This window comes from Panulirus ornatus, chromosome 7 (genome assembly GCF_036320965.1).
Source record: "Panulirus ornatus isolate Po-2019 chromosome 7, ASM3632096v1, whole genome shotgun sequence".
NCBI lineage: Eukaryota > Metazoa > Arthropoda > Malacostraca > Decapoda > Palinuridae > Panulirus > Panulirus ornatus.
In genome coordinates, this window is record NC_092230.1 from 32305438 (window position 1) to 32331509 (window position 26072).

At 40.4% G+C, this 26072-nt stretch overlaps 1 protein-coding gene across 1 annotated transcript in view; it reads left to right on the forward strand.

The window, feature by feature from the left end:
* nbs (nibrin) overlaps nucleotides 1-12574 on the forward strand; it is a 73471-nt gene extending 60897 nt beyond the window's left edge. Inside the window, exons 13-14 of the mRNA XM_071663043.1 lie at nucleotides 3882-4124; nucleotides 9263-12574. Of these exons, the coding sequence (XP_071519144.1) occupies nucleotides 3882-4124; nucleotides 9263-9490 (471 nt within the window). The 3' untranslated portion in view covers nucleotides 9491-12574. The remainder of the gene's footprint in view (nucleotides 1-3881; nucleotides 4125-9262) is intronic.
* Nucleotides 12575-26072: the final 13498 nt, after the last annotated feature.

Consider the following 26072-nt stretch of genomic DNA (forward strand, 5'->3'; position numbering starts at 1 on the left):
TCCACCTTGCTTCACCCTCAAAAGAGTGTGGACTTGCCTATCTTTCCAAGACACTCTCATTTACTTCCCTCACCACCCCATCTACAAACAATTAAAATAGCTGTGGGGACATCGTATACTCCTTACAGATCCACCTTCAAATGAAACCACTCACTCTCATCTCTTCCTCCTTGTACACATACCTTGTTGTCTCCATAGAAACTCCTCACTACTTCGAACAGCTTCCACAAAGCATCTCTGTCAATCCTATCTTATGCTTTCTCCATTTCTATAAGTGCCAAATGCTTCTTTATCTCATTTTCAAACAAACTCCTCAAAGCAAACACATGATCTACACATTCTCTATCAATCCTGAAGCTGCAGGTTTCCTTAGTCTAATGCTCTCTGTATGCCACCACCCTATCAATCACCACTCTCCCATACAACTTATATTTATTTAATCTAAACATTTATCCCTTTTACCTTTACATAACAGATCTGTACAGGCATTCCACCACCAACTAGGTATCACATCATGAAATGTAAATTTAACTAATGAATAAACAGCAGTTACCCCTTTGTAATAAATTCTTCTGCAATACCATCCACTCCAGCCACCTTGTCACATTTCATTTTAAGCAAGGCTCTTACAAGTCGCATACTTCTCTGACCTAAACACCCTATCCTATCATGAAATACATTCAGTGATCCTTCAGAGAACTTATTCAATCTCCTCTTCATTCATCTCTTACCATTTTCCCCCTTTACCAATGCTCCTATTTGCTCTCTTGCTTTTCTCATTATTAATCTCCTCCCAAAATATTTTCTTGTTTTCCCCGAAATTTTCCTATACTCGCTCACCCCAACTCTCATTTGCTGTCTTTTCAGCCCCTGCACATTCCTCTTGACCCCTTCCACTTTCTCTTGAACATTTCCATATCATTCACACTCCCTTCGTAAGCACTGTGCATAAACTTCCATTTTATTTCACCAGCAGCTAAACTTCATCATTCCCTGCTCACCACCCAATCTTATCTATCAACTTTTGCATGCTACTCACTTTTCTCACACATACCAGCTCCGCTTCCCTAAATACCCCCATTCTTCACCCACTCCCCTAGCTTTGTTTACCTCACCTCTTGCCATTCTACACTCAGTCTTTCCTGGGATCTCTTACATGTTCTTTTCCAAGCTCATTAACTTTCTTCACCCTCTAATAACACATATCATTTCCTTTTCTGAAAAGTCTCTTCAGATGTTTCACCCGCACCTCCACCAGTTAATGATCAGATGTCCCACCAGCTATCCCTTTCAGCACATTCACGTTTAAAACTAAAAGTCTCTCTTTTACATGCCTATTATTTTTTTTTTTCAAACTATTTGCCATTTCCCGCGTTAGCGAGGTAGCGTTAAGAACAGAGGACTGGGCCTTTGAGGGAATATCTTAACCTGGCCCCCTTCTCTCTTCCTTTTTTTTGGAAAATTGAAAAAAAACGAGAGGGGAGGATTTCCAGCCCCCGACTCCCTCCCCTTTTAGTCGCCTTCTATGACACGCAGGGAATATGTGGGAAGTATTCTTTCTCCCCTATTAATTAGTATGTAATCCAATAATTTATTGCTTGCCTACCATCTTTCCTACTTCACATTTCCTTATGCATGCCCCTCTTTTTACAATATGTATTCCTAATCCCTGGTCCTTTTTCAGCACACACCTTCACAAGCTGTTCAGAATATACATTCTCATCACTGGATACCCCATGCCTCCCAATTATACCTTCAACTGCCACATTACCCACTTTTGCTTTCATATCACCCAGAACTGCTGACACAGTCACTAGTCTGATTAAAAAAAATCACCTCTGTCATTTTTCTTGTGGTCAGGTGCATAAGCATAATAGTCACCCACCTCTTGGAATTCACTTTCATTTTTTCATTTTTACCCACAGAAGTCTGGGGCTCACTGTCTTGCACTCTTTCACACATTCCCACAACTTCTTCAGCACAAGTGCTACCTCTTCCTTAGCTCTTGCCTTCATCCTTACTCCTGACTTTTCCCCAGTAGACATTACCTAACCATTCTTTCCCACTACCCTTGAGTTTGGCATAATTTAGAGCTAGTACATCCATGTTCCTTTCCTTAAACTTACTACTTATCTTCTCATCTTGGTTACATCTGAACTTATTTAGACACCCAGCCCGAGCTTTTGAGAAGGATGAGCACTTCTCAAATGGTATTTTCTGTTTCAACTTTTAGGAAGTGAAATACAAGAAGTGGAGGGTGTTCACCCCCCCACGCCTGTCCCTCTTAGTCACCTTCTGTAACACACAGGGAGTGCATAGAAGTATTCATCACTAAACGTCCATCTTCACAGAAGTCTTCAACCATTCCTTTATCCTAAGACAAGCATGAATGTAGCTCACACCCTCCATTTACTTTGAATGGACAGTCTCCACCACCTAGCAAAATATCAACTATTCAAGGTGTCACATACGACACACACGACATTCAATCCCCACACCAACAGCCTTAATCACAAAAGCAACACACCAACTAAATGCCCTCAGGATTCTGACTAGCACCAGATTTGGAGAAGAAGAAGAATACCTCTTCATCTGATACAAACAATTCATCCTCATGTCAGAATATGCCTAACCTGCCGGGTCTTCTACCCTCTCTAAAGCAAATATAACAGCTGCAAACTTCATAAGTAATTAACCCAAAACAATCACAGATACCTAGCAACCTCAAACATTCAACACTTTCCCAGACACAAAGATCTTTCCAGTACAGTCCCTTCTTAACATGTTAAGCACTCAATTTTATGCTACAGCACTGGACCCCCTCCCACCCATACCACTTTATAACTAAATACCATTCCCAGGTAGAAATAAAAAGCTTACCTCTACCTCACACTTCGGTACCCTTTACTCACAGATCCTCACACCCCCAACAAATATAACTAACAAAAGACACATACACTGAAATAACCTCCTGACAAGCACTAAACAGCTGATCTCCCAACGCTGTCTTAAACTCCAACCCATCAGACACACACCCATCTGAAATGACACTCCGTAGGCAAACACGTCACAAATATGGATGTAATGCATGGGCTATAGATAAGGCTTGTGGAAGTCAAGTATAGTTGTCCCAAAAATATATGTATGTGAGGCATGGGCTGTAGATAAAACTGTGAAAAGGAGGGTGGATATGTTGGAAATGAAATATTTGAGGATAGTATGTGGTAAGAGGTGGTTTGATTAAGTAATGAAAGGGTAAGAGAGAGGTGTGATAATAAAAAGAAAGCTGCAGATGGTATGCTGAAATGGTCTGGAAACATAGAAAGCAAGAGTGAGGAAAGGTTGACAAAGAATATATATGTGTTAGAAGTGGAGGGAACAAGGAGAAGAGAGACGAAATTAAAGATGGAAGGATGGAGTGATAAAGATTCCAAGTGACTGGGGCTTGAATATGCAGGAGGGTGAAAGGCACACATGGAATAGTATGAATTTGAACAATGTGGTATACTAGGGTCAAAGTGCTATCAGTGGACTGAACTAGGGCATGTGAAGCATCTGCGTGGCCTGATTGTGGATGGCGAGCTGTGGTTTCATTGCATTTACACAGGACAGCTAGAGAATGGATGCGAGTGGATGTGGCCTCTCTTCATCTCTTCCTGGTGCTACCTCACTAACATGGGAAATGGCAGTCAAGTATAAAAAAAAAAATGTGGGAGGAGGAGGAGGAGGAGGTGGGGAGAGGGAGAATACAAGTCCATAATTTCTAGGAAGGAAAAGTGTCACAAATGTGATGAAAGTGAATATTTCATTTTTCTCTCTTTTTATATTTTCCTGCAGAATTTAACTCAACCTTCCTTTTTTATGTCTACTTTTCATTACAGAGAGCTTGCACTATTAAGAAGAGTCCAAGTGAACAAGAGGCAGCAGCCACATCTGGTGTGCCTTCTCAGCTGATGCCTAAGCAGGGAGATATTGCAGAGCTCACTGGAGTTTTAGAGAAGTCCTTAGTGGTTGTGGAGGTCGCCTCACTCGTGAAAAAACCAGTAATGAGTAAAAGAACTGATGCTGAAGATTCGCATAATCAAACTTCTAGTGGCCTTAAGAATTACAAGAGATTTAGAAAGGTATTTTTAATGTTTTGTTTTGCTAACGTCTTTTCATATCTAAACTGAAATGTTTGTGTATTTAATGTCATGCATACATAACTTAGCAAGGTAATTTTTGTTTCATATGTTTAACTTCAAACTGCAGAAAAAGAAAAGAGGTAAACAAAGTTCACATTTGTTCTAGAGACGTTGAATGATTTTTTTATTATTTGAAATTGTAATATTATTTTACTCTTCAGAGTTAGCAAAAAGTGTGTCGGTTAGTTTCATTCTGGTTAGCTATGATAGAAGAAAACAGTGATATTGATAGGGTGTAAAGGTAACTTGTAACGGTTTTGAACTGGAACACTAAAATAATGATAAAAGTATGCAGTACACTTAAAATAGAAATGGATGAAGAGACAAGAAAATTTTGAAAGGCTCCTGAGTTGCAGGGAGAACACTGAAAGAAAGTATGATGCAAAGAATCTTAGGGTCACCTGTTATTATTGTAATTACCCAATATAAGTATGAAACAGTTGTTCACTGATGATACAGCGCTGGTGGCTGATTCATGTGAGAAACTGCAGAAGCTGGTGACTGAGTTTGGTAAAGTGTGTGAAAGAAGAAAGTTGAGAGTAAATGTGAATAAGAGCAAGGTTTTTAGGTACAGTAGGGTTGAGGGTCAAGTCAATTGGGAGGTAAGTTTGAATGGAGAAAAACTGGAGGAAGTAAAGTATTTTAGATATCTGGGAGTGGATCTGGCAGCGGATGGAACCATGGAAGCGGAAGTGAATCATAGGGTGGGGGAGGGGGCGAAAATTCTGGGAGCCTTGAAGAATGTTTGGAAGTCGAGAACATTATCTCGGAAGGCAAAAATGGGTATGTTTGAAGGAATAGTGGTTCCAACAATGTTGTATGGTTGTGAGGCGTGAGCTATGGATAGAGTTGTGCGCAGGAGGGTGGATGTGCTGGAAATGAGATGTTTGAGGACAATATGTGGTGTGAGGTGGTTTGATCGAGTAAGTAATGTAAGGGTAAGAGAGATGTGTGGAAATAAAAAGAGTGTGGTCGAGAGAGCAGAAGGTGTTTTGAAATGGTTTGGTCACATGGAGAGACTGAGTTAGGAAAGATTGACCAAGAGGATATATGTGTCAGAGGTGGAGGGAATGACGAGAAGTGGGAGACCAAATTGGAGGTGGAAAGATGGAGTGAAAAAGATTTTGAGTGATCGGGGCCTGAACATGCAGGAGGGTGAAAGGCATGCAAGGAACAGAGTGAATTGGAACGATTTGGTATACCGGGGTTGACGTGCTGTCAATGGATCGAACCAGGGCATGTGAAGCGTCTGGGGTAAACCATGGAAAGTTCTGTGGGGCCTGGATGTGGAAAGGGAGCTGTGGTTTCGGTGCATTATTACATGACAGCTAGAGACTGAGTGTGAACGAATGGGGCCTTTGTTGTCTTTTTCTAGCGCTACCTCGCACACATGAGGGGGGAAGGGGGTTGTTATTCCATGTGTGGCGAGGTGGCGATGGGAATAAATAAAGGTAGACAGTATGAATTATGTACATGTGTATATATGTATATGTCTATGTGTGTATATATATGTATACATTGAGATGTATAGGTATGTATATTTGCGTGTGTGGACGTGTATGTATATACATGTGTATGTGGGTCGGTTGGGCCGTTCTTTCGTCTGCTTCCTTGCGCTACCTCGCTAACACGGGAGACGGCGACAAAGCAAAATAAATAAATGAATAAATAAAAAAAGTATGAAACAAACTTGAGATATTTGAAAGTAGTTTTTGTCGAATGTAAATATCAGAGGATGGGATTATAGATTGAGAAAGTAGGAAATTTAGAGAAAGAGTGGTAAAGGAAAGTATGAAGTATAAGATGTTAAGGACATGAGACTTTAAATTATGGCTTAGGTGTGAAGAAGGTTGCAAGGTTTAATTCTTTTTCAATTGCAACATATGTTATTGTAATGACGTGATACATGTTGTATCGATTTATTGTCAGTGCTCTGTCCTAATTTTATTGGGATGGATCTGGTATGTACAGCTCCTGCTACATCATTCACACACACCCATAATATGTGTCCAGTGTGCTAAGTGAAACTTAGATTTCCACACTTGAAAAAAAATGTTTCTTGATTTTTCACTCTCCATACAGTAAAGTTGGTTTGTAAAGACAAAAATCTCCACTCATACCACTTCCAGGAACAAAATGCTTCAATTGCATTGGATCCCTATTCAGTCCTCTATCATCTTTTTCTTAAAATATCCCTAACCCTTATCAGTTCTTTCCCTACATCTACCCATGTCTTTTTTAGTCTACCCCTAGACCTTGTTCTGCATTTTGTACTATAGTATATCTTCTTCATCATCCTCTTATCTGCACTTTGCTCTGCATGACCTTAAAATCTTAAAAGACATACATACATGCCTTCTCACATTCCGGTTATCCTCATAATGCCAACCATATTATGTAAATTATCCATCTTTACTGCTTTGTCTGCCTAATCTATGATATGCTTTTGGGTTTCACAGCCATACATCATTTTTAGAAAAGTACTCCTTTGTGCATGTTTTTGGGGTTTATGCTTAAAATTATCCATTCACCAGAGCTCTGTGTGTGCCCCCAGTTTTTATCCCTTAAATGACTACTTTCAACTCAGCTGTCCCACAACCATCAGAAATAAACTTCATTCACAAGTATTTAGATTCATTCACAACTTTCAGCTCTTTACCAGACAGAATTATCTTACAATTTGATGGCCTTTTGCTAACAGAAACAACACATTTTGCATTAATTTTTAGTGTCCTTAAATACATCACTAAAGTGGCCCACTATTGACTGACTTTTCCTCAGATTTATCGTATAACACATTGACACTTGCAAATAAAACTGCCATGAACTTTAGGAAGAGTAAGAAAATGTTGCAGAAGGAGGTAAATAGTGTAAGGAGAACAAGAGAACAAATGGAAACAGCTAGGAGCAGAACAAATGGGGGTTGTGGTGAAAGGCATAGAGGAATTTTTGGAGAATTGTTTTAAGTATTAGATGATTGGGTGGTGGATGTGGTGCATTTGGGACACATGAAATTTTCTTAAGATTATTAATTAATGTTCAAAAGTAAAAGAAAATATGAAGATTTTTTTATATTTTTAACTTTTTGGTGTCCTGGTCCAGTGGTAAGTGAATGGGTAGAAGGGGTTCAATCTATTGACAGCACAATGACCCTCGTGTACTGCATCATTCAAATGCACTATTTCATGCACACCTTTGACCCGTTTACATGTTCAGTTCCTAATCGATCAAAATCTTTTACTCTTCATTCTTCCTTCTCCAATTTGGTCTCCCTGTTCTTGTTCCCTCCACTTCCAACATGCATATATATATATATCTTTTCTTTCTTTCTTTCAAACTATTCGCCATTTCCCGCATTAGCGAGGTAGCGTTAAGAACAGAGGACTGGGCCTTTGAGGGAATACCCTCACCTTGCCCAATTCTCTGTTCCTTCTTTTGGATGAGAGAGCTTGGGAAGTGAGTCAGTTGTTCGCTGATGATACAGCGCTGGTGGCTGATTCATGTAAGAAACTGCAGAAGCTGGTGACTGAGTTTGATAAAGTGTGTGAAAGAAGAAAGTTAAGAGTAAATGTGAATAAGAGCAAGGTTATTAGGTACAGTAGGGTTCAGGGTCAAGTCAATTGGGAGGTAAGTTTGAATGGAGAAAAACTGGAGGAAGTAAAGTGTTTTAGATATCTGGGAGTGGATCTGGCAGCGGAGGGAACCATGGAAGCGGAAGTGAATCATAGGGTGGGGGAGGTGGTGAAAATTCTGGGAGCCTTGAAGAATGTTTGGAAGTCGAGAACATTATCTCGGAAAGCAAAAATGGGTATGTTTGAAGGAATAGTGGTTCCAACAATGTTGTATGGTTGCGAGGCGTGGGCTATGGATAGAGTTGTGCGCAGGAGGGTGGATGTGCTGGAAATGAGATGTTTGAGGACAATATGTGGTGTGAGGTGGTTTGATCGAGTAAGTAATGTAAGGGTAAGAGAGATGTGTGGAAATAAAAAGAGTGTGGTTGAGAGAGCAAAAGAGGGTGTTTTGAAATGGTTTGGTCACATGGAGAGAATGAGTGAGGAAAGATTGACCAAGAGGATATATGTGTCAGAGGTGGAGGGAACGAGGAGAAGTGGGAGACCAAATTGGAGGTGGAAAGATGGAGTGAAAAAGATTTTGAGTGATTGGGGCCTGAACATGCAGGAGGGTGAAAGGCGTGCAAGGAATAGAGTGAATTGGAACGATGTGGTAAACTGGGGTCGACGTTCTGTCAATGGATTGAACCAGGGCATGTGAAGCGTCTGGGGTAAACCATGGAAAGTGTGTGGGGCCTGGATGTGGAAAGGGAGCTGTGGTTTCGGTGCATTATTACATGACAGCTAGAGAGTGAGTGTGAACGAATGGGGCCTTTGGTGTCTTTTCCTAGCGCTACCTCGCACACATGAGGGGGGAGGGGGTTGTTATTCCATGTGTGTCGAGGTGGCGATAGGAACAAATAAAGGCAGACAGTATGAATTATGTACATGTGTATATATGTATATGTCTGTGTGTGTATATATATGTGTACATTGAGATGTATAGGTATGTATATTTACGTGTGTGGACGTGTATGTATATACATATGTATGTGGGCAGGTTGGGCCATTCTTTCGTCTGTTTCCTTGCGCTACCTCACTAACGCGGTAGACAGCAACAAAGCAAAATAAATAAATAAAATAAATAAATAATATATATATTTATTTGTTAATTTTATTTATTAAGCCTAACAATTATATTTTTTCTTTATATCACTTTTAGTTAACCTACAGATCAACAATTCCTATCACGTTTGAAAAGTGTGAATTACATTCTCTTTAAACAAACTTAATACTTTCAATTTTACATCTAAAGTAATTGATTTATGGCTATTCTTTGTACTGTTATCATTAGCACTTAACACCCTTTTTATGTTTTAGGTATTTCGACAATTTTGTAGTGATTTTGAAAAGGTTGTAAGCCTTGACAGTAAGTACTGCATCATATGCATTCACTGTGGTTTAGTTATTTATTAATGTACATGCCCACTTTAAAAATGCATATTACTATTTTACTTTTTTTTTCAGAGTTCAAGTGACATCACATCTCTTCCAAGGATCATAGGTGGGAGAGAACTCGTATCTCATGATGTTGCACAGAATGCTAATCGTGATGCATGGTTATTAGAGCACAGAGACTTGACCAGTATGCTTGATGAAAGGGATGCACAGAAACATGGAGGTCATTCTAGTAAAGCTGATGATTTATTTGACTTGCCAATGCTTCCCAAGAATCGGGTCAGAATGCGGAGATAGACATTATGTAGTAAATATATTGTGCATTTACATTGTGGGTTTATCATGTAAACATTCCAGACAAGTCAGAAATGTAGAAGCTTTCTGTAGAATTATATGTTTGGTTTAGATAAGTTAAATACACAAGTGAAATTGACTTAGAATGTATTATGTAAATTTCAGTAACTTTCAAATTCTCAGCACCACATGAGATGATGGACTGAGGAAGATGTAGCATCTTACACTATTTTCAAACTGAGATAATGTGGAATGTACAGAGTATAACATTTTGAAAGATTCATCTTTGCTGTTACTGATATTGGAAGGTTTTGCCTGCTTAAAATTACATCACAAGGTAAAGTCACCCTTAGTGAGATTGTATCATCAATTGATGAAACAACCTTGTCAAAGAACTTTTTATTTCAAAAGAGTTTATCCTATCTTTAGTATTTAGTGCAGTGCAGCCATAGAGCTGTGGGAGTTCCTGTAAAAGAGGTCCTGGTGTAACACCAAGATCCTTTCACAAAGGGGTCCAGGGGTAATTACACAGAATAAGAATATAGATTGGCAGATCGCATCAACCTATTCACCATTGCAATAGAAGCTGGATTTCCAATCTGGTGTGCCGAGCTATTCTTTTCATTTTTGTTTGGTGTATATTGTGAACATGAGTGGACTGAACTAGAACAAAAAGTAAGAAAATATATGCCATGTAATAAATCAGTAAAAACAAAATAGTCAAGAGTTCAGTGTCACATGGAAAACATGATTGCCACACAGTGCATCATCTATCAACACCCTTCCCTCCCATGCTTCTCTGCTGTCTTTGGTCTTACACTGGTTTTTACATTCATGAGTTTTCAGTAATATTTTGAACACCATATTGTAAATATTTTAACATCTATTACAGAGCAATTATTTTGGAGTAAAAAATCCAGGCTGTGGAAATGAGTTACTCAAGAGGAGCACGTGGTAAGACTACATGGAATGGAGAAATGAGGATGTGTGAGGTTGGTATAGCAGGGAATATAAAGGGAATGCATAGTGTTGTTATGAAAGGGAATGCAAAGGGATGAATTGTTGAAATGGTAAAGTTAGTGAAATGTAATACTTTGAGGTGGAAAGAATGATAGATGTTTAGTTTACAAGGAGAGTACGTGACTGTCTGATTAAAGGGGTTGGTGTGAGAGGAATCCACCTATGACTTGGCAAAATAGAGAGGAAAAGTAGGGGAGGGAGAGAATTAGGGGAAAAATGCTTGGAATGGTGTAAGTAAGGGAGGAATGCATGGACAGGAAAAAGTGGAGACTTTTGCTGTGGCCTCCTCCTTGATGGGAATTCCCGAAGGGAATAAGCATCATAGATAAAGATGAATAGAGGTAATTTGTACTACCATTGTGGAACTCTTATATATGTATCAATTCATGATTCATTTTTCGGTCCTATACTTTTTATTTACATGCATATTGTTCATATATGATTGCTCTGTAATACTATGTACACCAAATGATAAATATTTTAACATTTTATTTTTACAAAGTGCCTATGTCAGGTAAAAACTACCACCTTTGTGAAAATGTTTATATTTGATTTATGATTTGTTTATGGTTTTACACATTTTTCTTCCTATGTATATCTGTCCATATTTGATTGCTCTATAATTCCGTAAACTCCACATAATAAATACTATAACAGCTTCACTACTGCATAGCCATTACACTGAGGTAAGATCTACCACAAGTGTGGAAATGTTTATGATATCTATCACTTTATGATGCTAATTTTGTTCTTTTTTACATGTATTCCTTTGTAAATGATTGCTCTGTAATAATGCATCTAGCAAATAATAAATTGTAAACCAACATACCCAATACAGTGACTGAAAATGTTCCAGGTGAAGGTGGGTCAAACATTTCATTTGCAGCACATCCACCCTCCTCTTCACATCTTCATCTAAAGCCCATTCCTCACTTCTACAACACTGTTGGGACTACTATACCTTCAAACATATCCAGTTTTGCCCTTCATGATAATGACCTTTCTTTCCACACTTTCTTCAATGCAACCATAACCATAACCCCCTCACTCATCCTATGACACTTTTGCATGTATGGTTCCATTTGCTACAATGTCCATTCCCAGGTATCTAAAACACTTCACTTCCTCCACATTCTTTCCATTCAAATTCGCTCCCCACCTAACCCTCCCTATACCTTGCTTTTATTTACCTTTATTCTCAACCTACTCCTTTCTTACATTCTTCCACTCAGGTACCAACTTCTGTTTCTCACATGAATCTGTCACCAGTGCTATGTAATCAGCACACAACTGACTCACCAACTTGTCAATCTCCTTCATCCTGTACAGATTGCATACTTGTTCCTCTTTCCAAGACTCTTGCATTTATTTCTCTCACCAACTTAAACAAATTCAACAGCCATGGTGAAATCACACATTCTGGCCACAGACTAGCCTTCACTTGGAACCACTCATTCTCCTCTCTTCCTACTTGCACATGTGCCCTTAAACCCTTGATAAAAACTTCTCTACTTCTTGCAGCTTTCCTTTCGCACCATTTATTCTAAAGACGTTCCACAAGGCATCTCCATCAACCCTATCATATGCTTTTTATAGACACAGAGATGCTTATATGTATATTTCTGTCTCTCCAAGTATTTCTCGGACATATTCTCTAAAGCTAACACCTGATCCACACATCCTGTCACTTCTGCAACCACATTGTTCCATCCCAGTCTGATGATCTGTACATGACTTCACCCTCTCAGTCACTCCTATCCCATACAACTTACCTAGTATGGTACACTCAACAAACTTATACCTATGTAATTTGAACACTCATCCTTATCCTCTTTGTCTTTATAAAATGGCACTATAAATGCATTCTGCCAATCCATACATATATTGAAAATCCTAACCAACCAATCAACAACACAGTCATCCCCTATCTTAAGAAATTCAACCGCAATACCATCCATTCCTACAGCCTTATCACATTTTATCCTATGTAAGGCTTTCACCACCTCTTCTCTCTTCATCAAACCACTTTCCACGACTCTCTCACTTTGCATACCACCCCAACCCAAACACTTCATGTCTGTCACCCCATCATCAAACACACCTAACAGACCTTCAAAATACTCACTTTATCTCCTCATTTCACTACCTGTTGCCCCCTTCAGTGATGTTCCTATTGGTTCTCTTTTGGACACCGTTTACCTCCTTCCAAAACATCGTAGTCTCCCTAGAGTTTACCAATACTTGCTTACTTCAACTCTCATCTGCCTCATTTTTCAACCCCCTGCACCTTCCTCTTGACCCTGCCACTTTCTCTTATGTCTCTTCCAGTCATTTGCATTCCTTCCGTGTAAGTGCTTCCCATATACCTCTTCTTTCTTTTCTCTCACTAGCAACTTCTCTTCTTCATCTGATCACTACTACCCTTTCTAATCTGCTTACCTCCCACCTAATGCTTGCCACACGCATCTCTCGCACATGTCATTACTGTGTCCCCAAATATCTCATATCCCTCTCCTACTCCTCAGATGGATAATATTGTAGTTGAATTTCCTAAGAAAGGGCAGGGGGGTGATTATGTTGTTGATTGGTTGGTTTGGATTTTTAACGTATGTATCGATCACGGTGAGGTGCCTTTTGACTGATGAAATGCATGTATAGTGCCACTGCATTAAAGCAAGGGGAAGTGTTCAAACTACATAGGTACAAGCCTGCTGAATTGAATGCATGTATAGTGCCACTGCATAAAAGCAAGGGGAAGTGTTCAAACCACATAGGTACAAGCATGCTGAATTGTATGGGAAAGCGGTGATTGAGAGGGTGAAGGCACATACAGAGCACTGAACCAGGGAGGAACAATATGGTTTCAGATGTGGTAGAGGATGTGCAGATCTTAAACGCTATGTATGAGAAATAATAAGAAAAACAGGACTTGTATGTGGTCTTTATGGATCTGGAGAAAGCATATGATAGGGTTGACAGAGATGCCTTGTGCAAAATCTTAAGGATATATAGTGTGGGAGGAAAGCTTTTAGAAGCAAGGAGAAGTTTCTATCAAGGTTGTAAAGCATGTTTACAAGTAGGAAAAGAGAAGAGTTAGTGGTTCCAAGTGAACGTTGATCTCTGACAGGGGTGTGTGATGTCTCCATGGAAGTTTAATTTTTTTATAGATGGGATGGTGAGGGAAGTTAACATGACAGTCTTGGAAAGAAGGGCACCCCCGACCTTTCCATGGTTTACCCCAAATGTATTGCATGCCCTGGTCCAGTCCAAAGCAAAATAAATAAATAAAATAAATATATATATATATATATATATTTTTTTTTGCTTTGTCGCTGTCTCCCGCGTTTGCGAGGTAGCGCAAGGAAACAGACGAAGAAATGGCCCAACCCACCCCCATACACATGTATATACATACGTCCACACACGCAAAATATACATACCTACACAGCATTCCATGGTTTACCCCAGACGCTTCACATGCCCTGATTCAATCCACTGACAGCACGTCAACCCCGGTATACCACATCGATCAAATTCACTCTATTCCTTGCCCTCCTTTCACCCTCCTGCATGTTCAGGCCCCGATCACACAAAATCTTTTTCACTCCATCTTTCCACCTCCAATTTGGTCTCCCACTTCTCCTCGTTCCCTCCACCTCCGACACATATATCCTGTTGGTCAATCTTTTCTCACTCATTCTCTCCATGTGCCCAAACCATTTCAAAACACTCTCTTCTGCTCTCTCAACCATGCTCTTTTTATTTCCACACATCTCTCTCTCTCTCTCTCTCTCTCTCTCTCTCTCTCTATATATATATATATATATATATATATATTTTTTTTTTTTTTTTTTTTTTATACTTTGTCGCTGTCTCCCGCGTCTGCGAGGTATTTTGCTCTGTCGCTGTCTCCCGCATTTGCGAGGTAGTGCAAGGAAACAGACGAAAGAAATGGCCCAACCCACCCCCATACACATGTATATACATACACGTCCACACACGCAAATATACATACCTATACATCTCAATGTTTTTTTTTTTTTTTTTTTTTTTTTTTTGTCGCTGTCTCCCGCGTTTGCGAGGTAGCGCAAGGAAACAGATGAAAGAAATGGCCCAACCCACCCCCATACACATGTATATACATACGTCCCCACACGCAAATATACATACCTACACAGCTTTCCATGGTTTACCCCAGACGCCTCACATGCCTTGATTCAATCTCAATGTACACATATATATACACACACAGACACATGCATATATACCCATGCACACAATTCACACTGTCTGCCTTTATTCATTCCCATCGCCACCTCGCCACACATGGAATACCATCCCCCTCCCCCCTCATGTGTGCGAGGTAGCGCTAGGAAAAGACAACAAAGGCCCCATTCGCTCACACTCGGTCTCTAGCTGTCATGCAATAATGCCCGAAACCACAGCTCCCTTTCCACATCCAGGCCCCACACAACTTTCCATGGTTTACCCCAGACACTTCACATGCCCTGATTCAATCCACTGACCGCACGTCAACCCCTGGTATACCACATTGATCCAATTTACTCTTATTCCTTGCCCTCCTTTCATCCTCCTGCATGTTCAGGCCCCGATCACTCAAAATCTTTTTCACTCCATCTTTCCACCTCCAATTTGGTCTCCCACTTCTCTTCGTTCCCTCCACCTCCGACACATTTATCCTCTTGGTCAATCTTTCCTCACTCATTCTCTCCATGTGCCCAAACCATTTCAAAACACCCTCTTCTGCTCTCACAACCACGCTCTTTTTATTTCCACACATCTCTCTTACCCTTACATTACTTACTCGATCAAACCACCTCACACCACACATTGTCCTCAAACATCTCATTTCCAGCACATCCACCCTCCTGCGCACAACTCTATCCATAGCCTACGCCTCGCAACCATACAACATTGTTGGAACCACTATTCCTTCAAACATACCCATTTTTGCTTTCCGAGATAATGTTCTCGACTTCCACACATTCTTCAAGGCTCCTAGGATTTTTGCCCCCTCCCCCACCCTATGATTCACTTCCGCTTCCATGGTTCCATCCGCTGCCAGATCCACTCCCAGATATCTAAAACACTTTACTTCCTCCAGTTTTTCTCCATTCAAACTTACCTCCCAATTGACTTGACCCTCAACCCTACTGTACCTAATAACCTTGCTCTTATTCACATTTACTCTTAACTTTCTTCTTTCACTCACTTTACCAAACTCAGTCACCAGCTGCTGCAGTTTCTCACATGAATCAGCCACCAGCACTGTATCATCAGCGAACAACAACTGACTCACTTCCCAAGCTCTCTCATCCACAACAGACTGCATACTTGTCCCTCTTTCCAAAACTCTTGCATTCACCTCCCTAACAACCCCATCCATAAACAAATTAAACAACCATGGAGACATCACACACCCCTGCCACAAACCTACATTCACTGAGAACCAATCACTTTCCTCTCTTCCTACACATACACATGCCTTACATCCTCGATAAAAACTTTTCACTGCTTCTAACAGCTTGCCTCCCACACCATATATTCTTAATACCTTCCACAGAGCATCTCTATCAACTCTATCATATGCCTTCTCCAGATCCATAAATGCTACATACAAATCCATTTGCTTTTCTAAGTATTTCTCACATACATTCTTCAAAGCAAACACCTGATCCACACATCCTCTACCACTTCTGAAACCACACTGCTCTTCCCCAACTGATGCTCTGTACATGCCTTCACCCTCTCAATCAATACCCTCCCATATAATTTACCAAGAATACTCAACAAACTTATACCTCTGTAATTTGAGCACTCACTCTTATCCCCTTTGCCTTTGTACAATGGCACTATGCACGCATTCCGCCATTGTATATATATATATATATATATATATATATATATATATATATATACAATGGTGACTGAGTGACTGAGTTTGGTAAAGTGTGTGAAAGAAGAAAGTTGAGAGTAAATGTGAATAAGAGTAAGGTTATTAGGTACAGTAGGGTTGAGAGTCAAGTAAATTGGGAGGTAAGTTTGAGTGGAGAAAAACTGGAGGAAGTGAAGTGTTTTAGATATCTGGGAGTGGATTTGGCAGCGGATGGAACAATGGAAGCGGAAGTGAATCATAGGGTGGGGGAGGGGGCCAAAGTTCTGGGAGCGTTGAAGAATGTGTGGAAGTCGAAAACATTATCTTGGAAAGCAAAAATGGGTATGTTTGAAGGAATAGTGGTTCCAACAATATTGTATGGTTGCGAGGCATGGGCTATGGATAGAGTTATGCGCAGGAGGGTGGATGTGCTGGAAATGAGATGTTTGAGGACAATATATGGTGTGAGGTGGTTTGATCGAGTAAGTAATAATAGGGTAAGAGAGATGTGTGGTAATAAAAAGAGTATGGTTGAGAGAGCAGAAGAGGGTGTTTTGAAATGGTTTGGTCACATGGAGAGAATGAGTGAGGAAAGATTGACCAAGAGGATATATGTGTTAGAGGTGGAGGGAACGAGGAGAAGTGGGAGACCAAATTGGAGGTGGAAAGATGTAGTGAAAAAGATTTTGAGTGATTGGGGCCTGAACATGCAGGAGGGTGAAAGGCGTGCAAGGAATAGAGTGAATTGGAACGATGTGGTATACCGGAGTTGACGTGCTGTCACTGGATTGAACCAGGGCATGTGAAGCGTCTGGGGTAAACCATGGAAAGTTCAGTGGGGCCTGAATGTGGAAAGGGAGCTGTGGTTTCAGTGCATTATTACATGACAGCTAGAGACTGAGTGTGCACAAATGGGGCCTTTGTTGTCTTTTCCTAGCGCTACCCCGAACATATGAGGGGGGGAGGGTGTTGTTATTCCATGTGTGGTGGGGTGGTGATGGGAATGAATAAAGGCAGACAGTATGAATTATTTTTTTTTTTTTTTTTTTTTCCTCCAAAAGAAGGAACAGAGAAGGGGGCCAGGTGAGGGTATTCCCTCAAAGGCCCAGTCCTCTGTTCTTAACGCTACCTCGCTATCGCGGGAAATGGCGAATAGTATGAAAAAAAAAAAAAAAAAAGTATGAATTATGTACAAGGGTATATATGTATATGTCTGAGTGGGTATATATATGTATACATTGAGATGTATAGGTATGTATATTTGTGGGTGTGGACGTGTATGTATATACATGTGTATGCGGGTGGGTTGGGCCATTCTTTCGTCTGTTTCCTTGCGCTACCTCGCTAATGCGGGAGACAGCGACAAAGCAAAATAAAAAATATATATATGTGTATATGAGTGGATGGGCCATTCTTCATCTGTTTCCTGGTGCTACCTCAATGACATGGGAAACAGCAATTAAGTATGAAAAAAAATAATTTTTGAGGTGGTCTTGATGTGGACATTCAGTTGCCTTTGGTATCTCAGCTAACATAAAAAAATCTTAACGCTTCGTCATCATCAGACACTATAATTATCACTCTCCTGATGAATAATGTTGGTAGTCATCTGAATCATCATCATTACCACTGTAATGGTATCATAGGTATTTTTATCATCACAGCTATGTTCCTGAATGTTAACTTTAATTTTTTGTTTTCCAAAATCTTCAGTTTGTGATAACCTGACATGTTCTCTGACCTACCCACCTGTGTTATGTATATTATCTCCAATCAGTGGCAAAGGACAATAAATAGCAGCCCTGCATGCCTAAAGAAAAAAAACTCGCATAAATGAAATGTAAACAGTTAATGGATAAAACTGCCCACCATTTTTTCATGCAGTGTGTATTTCTTTCTTGCATTTTCTGTTTTACATGCTTATAATGAAAATAGTAACTTTACTTTAAGTTTTTCCTGGGGAAGCCTGTGTCCATCATGGGCATTTGAGTTATGGTACTGCAAACTGTAAGCAAGGTTTAATCAAAGCTGTAAAACAATTGGTTTTTTGTATAGAGCATACATTGTATTTTATAAGTACTCATTTCATCAAAAGCCTTTAAATGTTCCATGCACATCATTTCACTATTAAGAATACTGAAGTATATGGAAAGAACTTTTGTTTAATTTTTTCCAATTATCCCTGAAAATAGGGGAGAAAGAATACCACTCGCATACCCTTTGCCTGTTGTTGAAGGCAACGAAGAGAGGGATGAGTTGTGTGTAAGAAATCCTTCTGTCTCTAATTATTTCTTTCCAAAATAAGGAACGGAGGAAGGAGCAAAGTGAGGATTAATTGTCTGTTCCTGATGATACTTTGTTTTCTGCATGGACCCATCATTAATATACAGTGCAGAGGGATACTACAGCAAGTTCATGCTCATCCACTATCCTGAGATCAATGTCGTGTTCTTGGTTCTGAATTTAAAAAGAAGTTAAGATCTTTTGGAAGGTTAAAATGTAAAAAAAAAATACCCAGAGAACAAACAGGAACACTGATGAAGGGATAGAAAGGGAAGATGTAACAGGTAGTGATGATGTGAGGAGACGGAGTGAGTATTCTAAAGGACTGGTGAATGTGTTTGATGATGAGTTGGCAGATATAGGGTGTCTGGGTCAGGATGGTATGCAGTGAGAGAGTCATGGAGAGGGATTTGGTGAAGAGAGAAGTGGTGACAGCCTTACAAAAGATGAAGTGTGGCAAGGCGGCTAGAATGGATGGTATTGCAGCTGAATTTATAGAGAAAGGGGATGACTGTTTTGCTGATTGGTTAGTTAGGATTTTCAAAGTATGTATAGATCATGGTGAGGTGCCTGAGGAATGGCAGAATGCATGTATAGTGTCATTATACAAAGGTAAGATGGATGAAAGCAAGTGTTCAAACTACAAAGGTACAAGTTTATCAAGTGTACCTAATAAGTTAGATGGGAAGGTAGTGTTTGAGATGGTGAAGGCACGTACACAGCAGCAGACTGGGGAGGAGCAGTGTGGTTTCAGAAATGGCAGATGAAGTATGGAGGAGTTGTTTGCTTTATAGTGTTTGAGAATACTTAAAAAACAGTTGGATTTGTATGTGGCATTTATGAATTTGGAGAAAGCAAACGAGCGTTGACAATGATGCCTTGTGGAAGGCCTAGAAAATATATAGCGAGAGAGGAAAGTTACCAGAAGCAGAGAAAAGATTTTATCGAATGTGTAAGGCATGTGTACGAGAAGGAAGAGAGTAGTGAATGATTCCAAGTGAAGGTTGGTCTGTGGCAGGGGTGTGTGATATCACCATGGACATTTAATGTGTTTATGAATGGGGTGGTGAGGGAGGTAAATGTTTAAGTCTTAGAGAGAAGAGCAAGTATGCAGTCTGTAGGGGATGAGAGGGCTTGGGAAGCAAATCAGTTGTTGTTTGATGATGATGCAGCATTGGTGGCAGATTCGAGTGAGAACCTGGTGAATGAGTATGGAAGTATGTATAAAAGGAGGAAGCTGAGAGATGTGAATAAAACCAAAGTTATTAGGTTTAACAGGGGTGAGGAACAAGTTATTTGGGGTGTGAGTATGAGCAGAGAAAACTTGGAGGCTGTGAAGTGTTCCAGATACTTGGGAAAGGACATGGCAGCCAATGGAACCATGAAAGCAGAGGTGTCAAAGGGAGGTTGAGGGGAACAAAGGTTCTGAGAGCACTGGAGAATGTGTAGGAAGAGATTGTTATCTGGAAGGACAAAATTGGGAATGTTTGAGGGTACAGTAGCCCCAACAATGTTAGAGGGATGCGAGGCAAGGGCTATAGATATGGTTGTGCGGAGGAGAATGAATGTATTGGAAATGAAAAGTTTGAGTACAATTTGTGGTGAAGTGGTTTGATTAAGTAATGAAAGGGTGAAATAAAGGTGTGGTAATAAGATGTGACAGACAACTGAAGAGAGTGTGCTAATCTGGTTTGAAAATATCGAGGGAATGAGCAATGAAAGACTGACAAAGAGGATACATGTTTCAGAAGTGGAAGGATAAAGGAGAATAGGGAGATCAAATTGGAGATGGAAGGAAGGAAAAGATTTCATGCAATAGGTGCCTGAACATAAAGGAGGGTGAAAGGTGTGAATAAGATAAGAGTGAATTGGAATGATCTAGTATACAAAAGGCATGTGAAGCATCTAGGGTAAACCCTGGTAAGATCAGTGGGACCTGTTTGTAGATAGGGAGTTGTGGTTTTAGTGCATTACACTTGACAGAAAGAGAGTGGATGCAGAGTTTCTTCATCTGTTCCTGACACTACCTTGCTAATGTGGGAAATGGCAATCAAGAATGAGAGAGAAAACTTTTTACATGACCTAATACTGTCTATAAGACAGGGATCTGAAAATGGGCTCATGAAATAACAGATTGCTACTCCAACAACAAAATATACTACCACAAACACTTGTCACTGGGACAGTTCTAAAGGAATGGTTGTTTGCCAATGTAACATCTATATTAAAAAAAATATTATGTCACTACCTTGAAAATACTGTCTCATTAGCTTAACATTTATTATTGGTAAACTTATGGAAGCCATCATTCGGGACAAACCTGTAAACCATTTAGAGGACTGTCACATAATACAATAAACAATTCTCAGCATGATTTCAATGAAAATGTTCATGTCAGACAAATATGCGTGACATCTTTTATAATGTAATCAACGTGCATGACACAAGTAAAGCACATGATATAATCAAAGACTGCTGGTAAAAGTTAAGTTACTTCATGGCACAGATAGGGTTGTACTATAGTGGACAGAAAATTGGTTGACTGGCTGGAAACAAAGGGTAGTGATTAATGATCAAGCCTCATAATGGTTAGACATAAGTGGCAAGCCAAAGGGATCAACCTATTTCTTATACATATTAACGATACTGATGATGGATTGCATTGTAAGATATTGAAATTTGCAGTTGATACTAATTTGAGACATAAATCTGCTACAAAAGCTTATGTCTGAAGCTTAATGTCTGTAGGTTCACACTGACAAAAGTGCCAGTGAATTTTATAATGAAATACTTGAAAGTTTTACCTATTGGTAGTAAAATCAAGAAGGTAAGTTACACTATGAATTCTGTTAAGCTACAAAAAGTGAGGGAAAAAACTTGGGTGTAATAATTTCTGGTGACCTACAACCAAGAAAGCAGTGTACAAAAGCAATAAAGAGGGAGAATAAAATTTTTGTATTGATAAAGCAGGGCTATCAATTTTAAACACATGGAAATTATTTTCACTCTTTGCAAGTCATAGGTGTGTCCCCACCTTAAATATTGTGTTCAGTTTTGATTAACCTACTTGAAAAAAGAGAAACAAACCTACAACCAAGAAAGCAGAGTACAAAAGCAGTAAAAAGGCAAATTAAAATTCTTGTATTCATAGCTAGGGCTATCGATTTCAAGTCTAAGGAAAATATTTTCACTCACTACAAGTCATTGGTGTGTCCCCACCTTAAAAGCTGCAGTGCTGCAATGGTAGTTCACTGGCTCTCTTCTATAGGTATTACTTTGTTTTTTGCTTCCGAGAGCTGGCTGCTTGTTTTCCCCCACTGTTAGCTAGACCAGGCAATACTCTGCTAGCTGCTGTGCCACATGATTACTCTGTGGCTGTTGACAACTCGAGGGTAGGCCGGTTTGATAAATGTCTTTCCCTACACCTTGAAAATCTGAAACTATACCTTCTCATATCTTTCCCAATAACTATGACCTCACACATTTAAAAGACAGGTTTTTCACTTCCTCCAAAATTCGTAAATACTTTCCCTAGTCTTCTTTCCCCCTTTCATTAACCTCTCTATATTTCAATTATGGCCTTGCCTTGATGTGGATTTTTGTCTGTGACTGGAGATGCCAACGTGATATATATATATATTTATTTATTTTATTTATTTTGCTTTGTCGCTGTCTCCCGCGTCTGCGAGGTAGCGCAAGGAAACAGACGAAAGAAATGGCCCAACCCACCCCCATACACAATGTATATACATACACGTCCACACACGCAAATATACATACCTATACATCTCAATGTACACATATATATACACACACAGACACATACATATATACCCATGCACACAATTCACACTGTCTGCCTTTATTCATTCCCATCGCCACCTCGCTACACATGGAATACCATCCCCCTCCCCCCTCATGTGTGCGAGGTAGCACTAGGAAAAGACAACAAAGGCCTCATTTGTTCACACTCAGTCTCTAGCTGTCATGCAATAATGCCCAAAACCACAGCTCCCTTTCCACATCCAGGCCCCACACAACTTTCCATGTTTTACCCCAGACGCTTCACATGCCCTGATTCAATCCACTGACAGCACGTCAACCCCGGTATACCACATCGATCCAATTCACTCTATTCCTTGCCCGCCTTTCACCCTCCTGCATGCTCAGGCCCCAATCACACAAAATCTTTTTCACTCCATCTTTCCACCTCCAATTTGGTCTCCCACTTCTCCTCGTTCCCTCCACCTCCGACACATATATCCTCTTGGTCAATCTTTCTTCACTCATTCTCTCCATGTGCCCAAACCATTTCAAAACACCCTCTTCTGCTCTCTCAACCACGCTCTTTTTATTTCCACACATCTCTCTTACCCTTACATTACTTACTCGATCAAACCACCTCACACCACACACACACACACACACATATATATATATATATATATATATATATATATATATATATATATATATATATATTTTTTTTTTTTTTTTATACCTCGTCGCTGTCTCCCGCGGTTGCGAGGTAGCGCAAGGAAACAGACGAAAGAAATGGCCCAACCCCCCCATACACATGTACATACACACGTCCACACACGCAAATATACATACCTACACAGCTTTCCATGGTTTACCCCGGACGCTTCACATGCCTTGATTCAATCCACCGACAGCACGTCAACCCCTGTATACCACATCGCTCCAATTCACTCTATTCCTTGCCCTCCTTTCACCCTCCTGCATGTTCAGGCCCCGATCACACAAAATCCTTTTCACTCCATCTTTCCACCTCCAATTTGGTCTCCCTCTTCTCCTCGTTCCCTCCACCTCCGACACATATATCCTCTTGGTCAATCTTTCCTCACTCATTCTCTCCATGTGCCCAAACCATTTCAAAACACCCTCTTCTGCTCTCTCAACCACGCTCTTTTTATTTCCACACATCTCTCTTACCCTTACGTTACTTACTCGATCAAACCACCTCACACCACACATTGTCCTCAAACATCTCATTTCCAGCACATCCATCCTCCTGCGCACAACTCTATCCATAGCCCACGCCTCGCAACCATACAACATTGTTGGAATCACTATTCCTTCAAACATACCCATTTTTGCTTTCCGAGATAATGTTCTCGACTTCCACACATTTTTCAAGGCTCCCAAAATTTTCTCCCCCTCCCCCACCCTATGATCCACTTCCGCTTCCATGGTTCCATCCGCTGACAGATCCACTCCCAGATATCTAAAACACTTCACTTCCTCCAGTTTTTCTCCATTCAAACTCACCTCCCAATTGACTTGACCCTCAACCCTACTGTACCTAATAACCTTGCTCTTATTCAAATTTACTCTTAACTTTCTTCTTCCACACACTTTACCAAACTCCGTCACCAGCTTCTGCAGTTTCTCACATGAATCCGCCACCAGCGCTGTATCATCAGCGAACAACAACTGACTCACTTCCTAAGCTCTCTCATCCCCAACAGACTTCATACTTGCCCCTCTTTCCAAGACTCTTGCATTTACCTCCCTAACAACCCCATCCATAAACAAATTAAACAACCATGGAGACATCACACACCCCTGCCGCAAACCTACATTCACTGAGAACCAATCACTTTCCTCTCTTCCTACACGTACACATGCCTTACATCCTCGATAAAAACTTTTCACTGCTTCTAACAACTTGCCTCCCACACCATATATTCTTAATACCTTCCACAGAGCATCTCTATCAACTCTATCATATGCCTTCTCCAGATCCATAAATGCTACATACAAATCCATTTGCTTTTCTAAGTATTTCTCACATACATTCTTCAAAGCAAACACCTGATCCACACATCCTCTACCACTTCTGAAACCACACTGCTCTTCCCCAATCTGATGCTCTGTACATGCCTTCACCCTCTCAATCAATACCCTCCCATATAATTTACCAGGAATACTCAACAAACTTATACCTCTGTATAATATATATATATATATATTATATTATTTTATATTTCATTTTTCTTTGTCGCTGTCTCCCGCGTCAGCGGGGTAGCGCAAGGAACCAGACGAAAGAAAGGCCCAACCCACCCACATACACATGTATATACATACACATCCACATACAGCACACATACATACCTATACATCTCAATGTATACATATATATCCACACACAGACATATACATATATACCCATGTACATAATTCATACTGTCTGCCTTTATTCATTCCCATCGCCACCCCGCCACACATGGAATAAGAACACCCTCCCCCTCAAGTGTGCGAGGTAGCGCTAGGAAAAGACATTTGTTCACACTCAGTCTCTAGCTGTCATGTAATAATGCACCGAAACCATAGCTCCCTTTCCATATCTGGGCCCCACAGAACTTTCCATGGTTTACCCCAGACGCTTCACATGCCCTGGTTCAATCCACTGACAGCACGTCGATCCTGGTATACCACATCGTTCCAATTCACTCTACCTTGCATGCCTTTCACCCTCCTGCATGTTCAGGCCCCGATCACTCAAAATCTTTTTCACTCCATCTTTCCACCTCCAATTTGGTCTCCCACTTCTCCTCGTTCCCTCCACCTCCGACACATATATCCTCTTGGTCAATCTTTCCTCACTCATTCTCTCCATGTGACCAAACCATTTCAAAACACCCTCTTCTGCTCTCTCCACCACACTCTTTTTATTACCACACATCTCTATTACCCTACTATTACTTACTCGATGAAACCACCTCACACCACATATTGTCCTCAAACATCTCATTTCCAGCACACCCACCCTCCTGCGCACAACTCTATCCATAGCCCACGCCTCGCAACCATACAACATTGTTGGAACCACCATTCCTTCAAACATACCCATTTTTGCTCTCCCCTGGGGATAGGGGAGAAAGAATACTTTCCACGCATTCCTCCCGTGTCGTAGAAGGCGACTAAAGGGATGGAAGCAGGGGCTAGAAAACCTCCCCTCCTTGTATTTTAACTTTCTAAAAGGGGAAACAGAAGAAGGAGTCACACGGGGAGTGCTCATCCTCGTTGAAGGCTCAGATTGGGATGTCTAAATGTGTGTGGATGTAACTAAGATGAGAAAAAAGGAGAGATAGGTAGTATGTTTGAGGAAAGGAACCTGGATGTTTTGGCTCTGAGTGAAACGAAGCTCAAGGGTAAATGGGAAGAGTGGTTTGGGAATGTCTTGGGAGTAAAGTCAGGGGTTAGTGAGAGGACAAGAGCAAGGAAAGGAGTAGCACTACTGAAACAGGAGAGGTGGGAGTATGTGATAGAGTGTAAGAAAGTAAACTCTAGACTGATATGGGTAAAACTGAAAGTTGATGGAGAGAGATGGGTGATTATTGGTGCATCTGCATCTGGGCA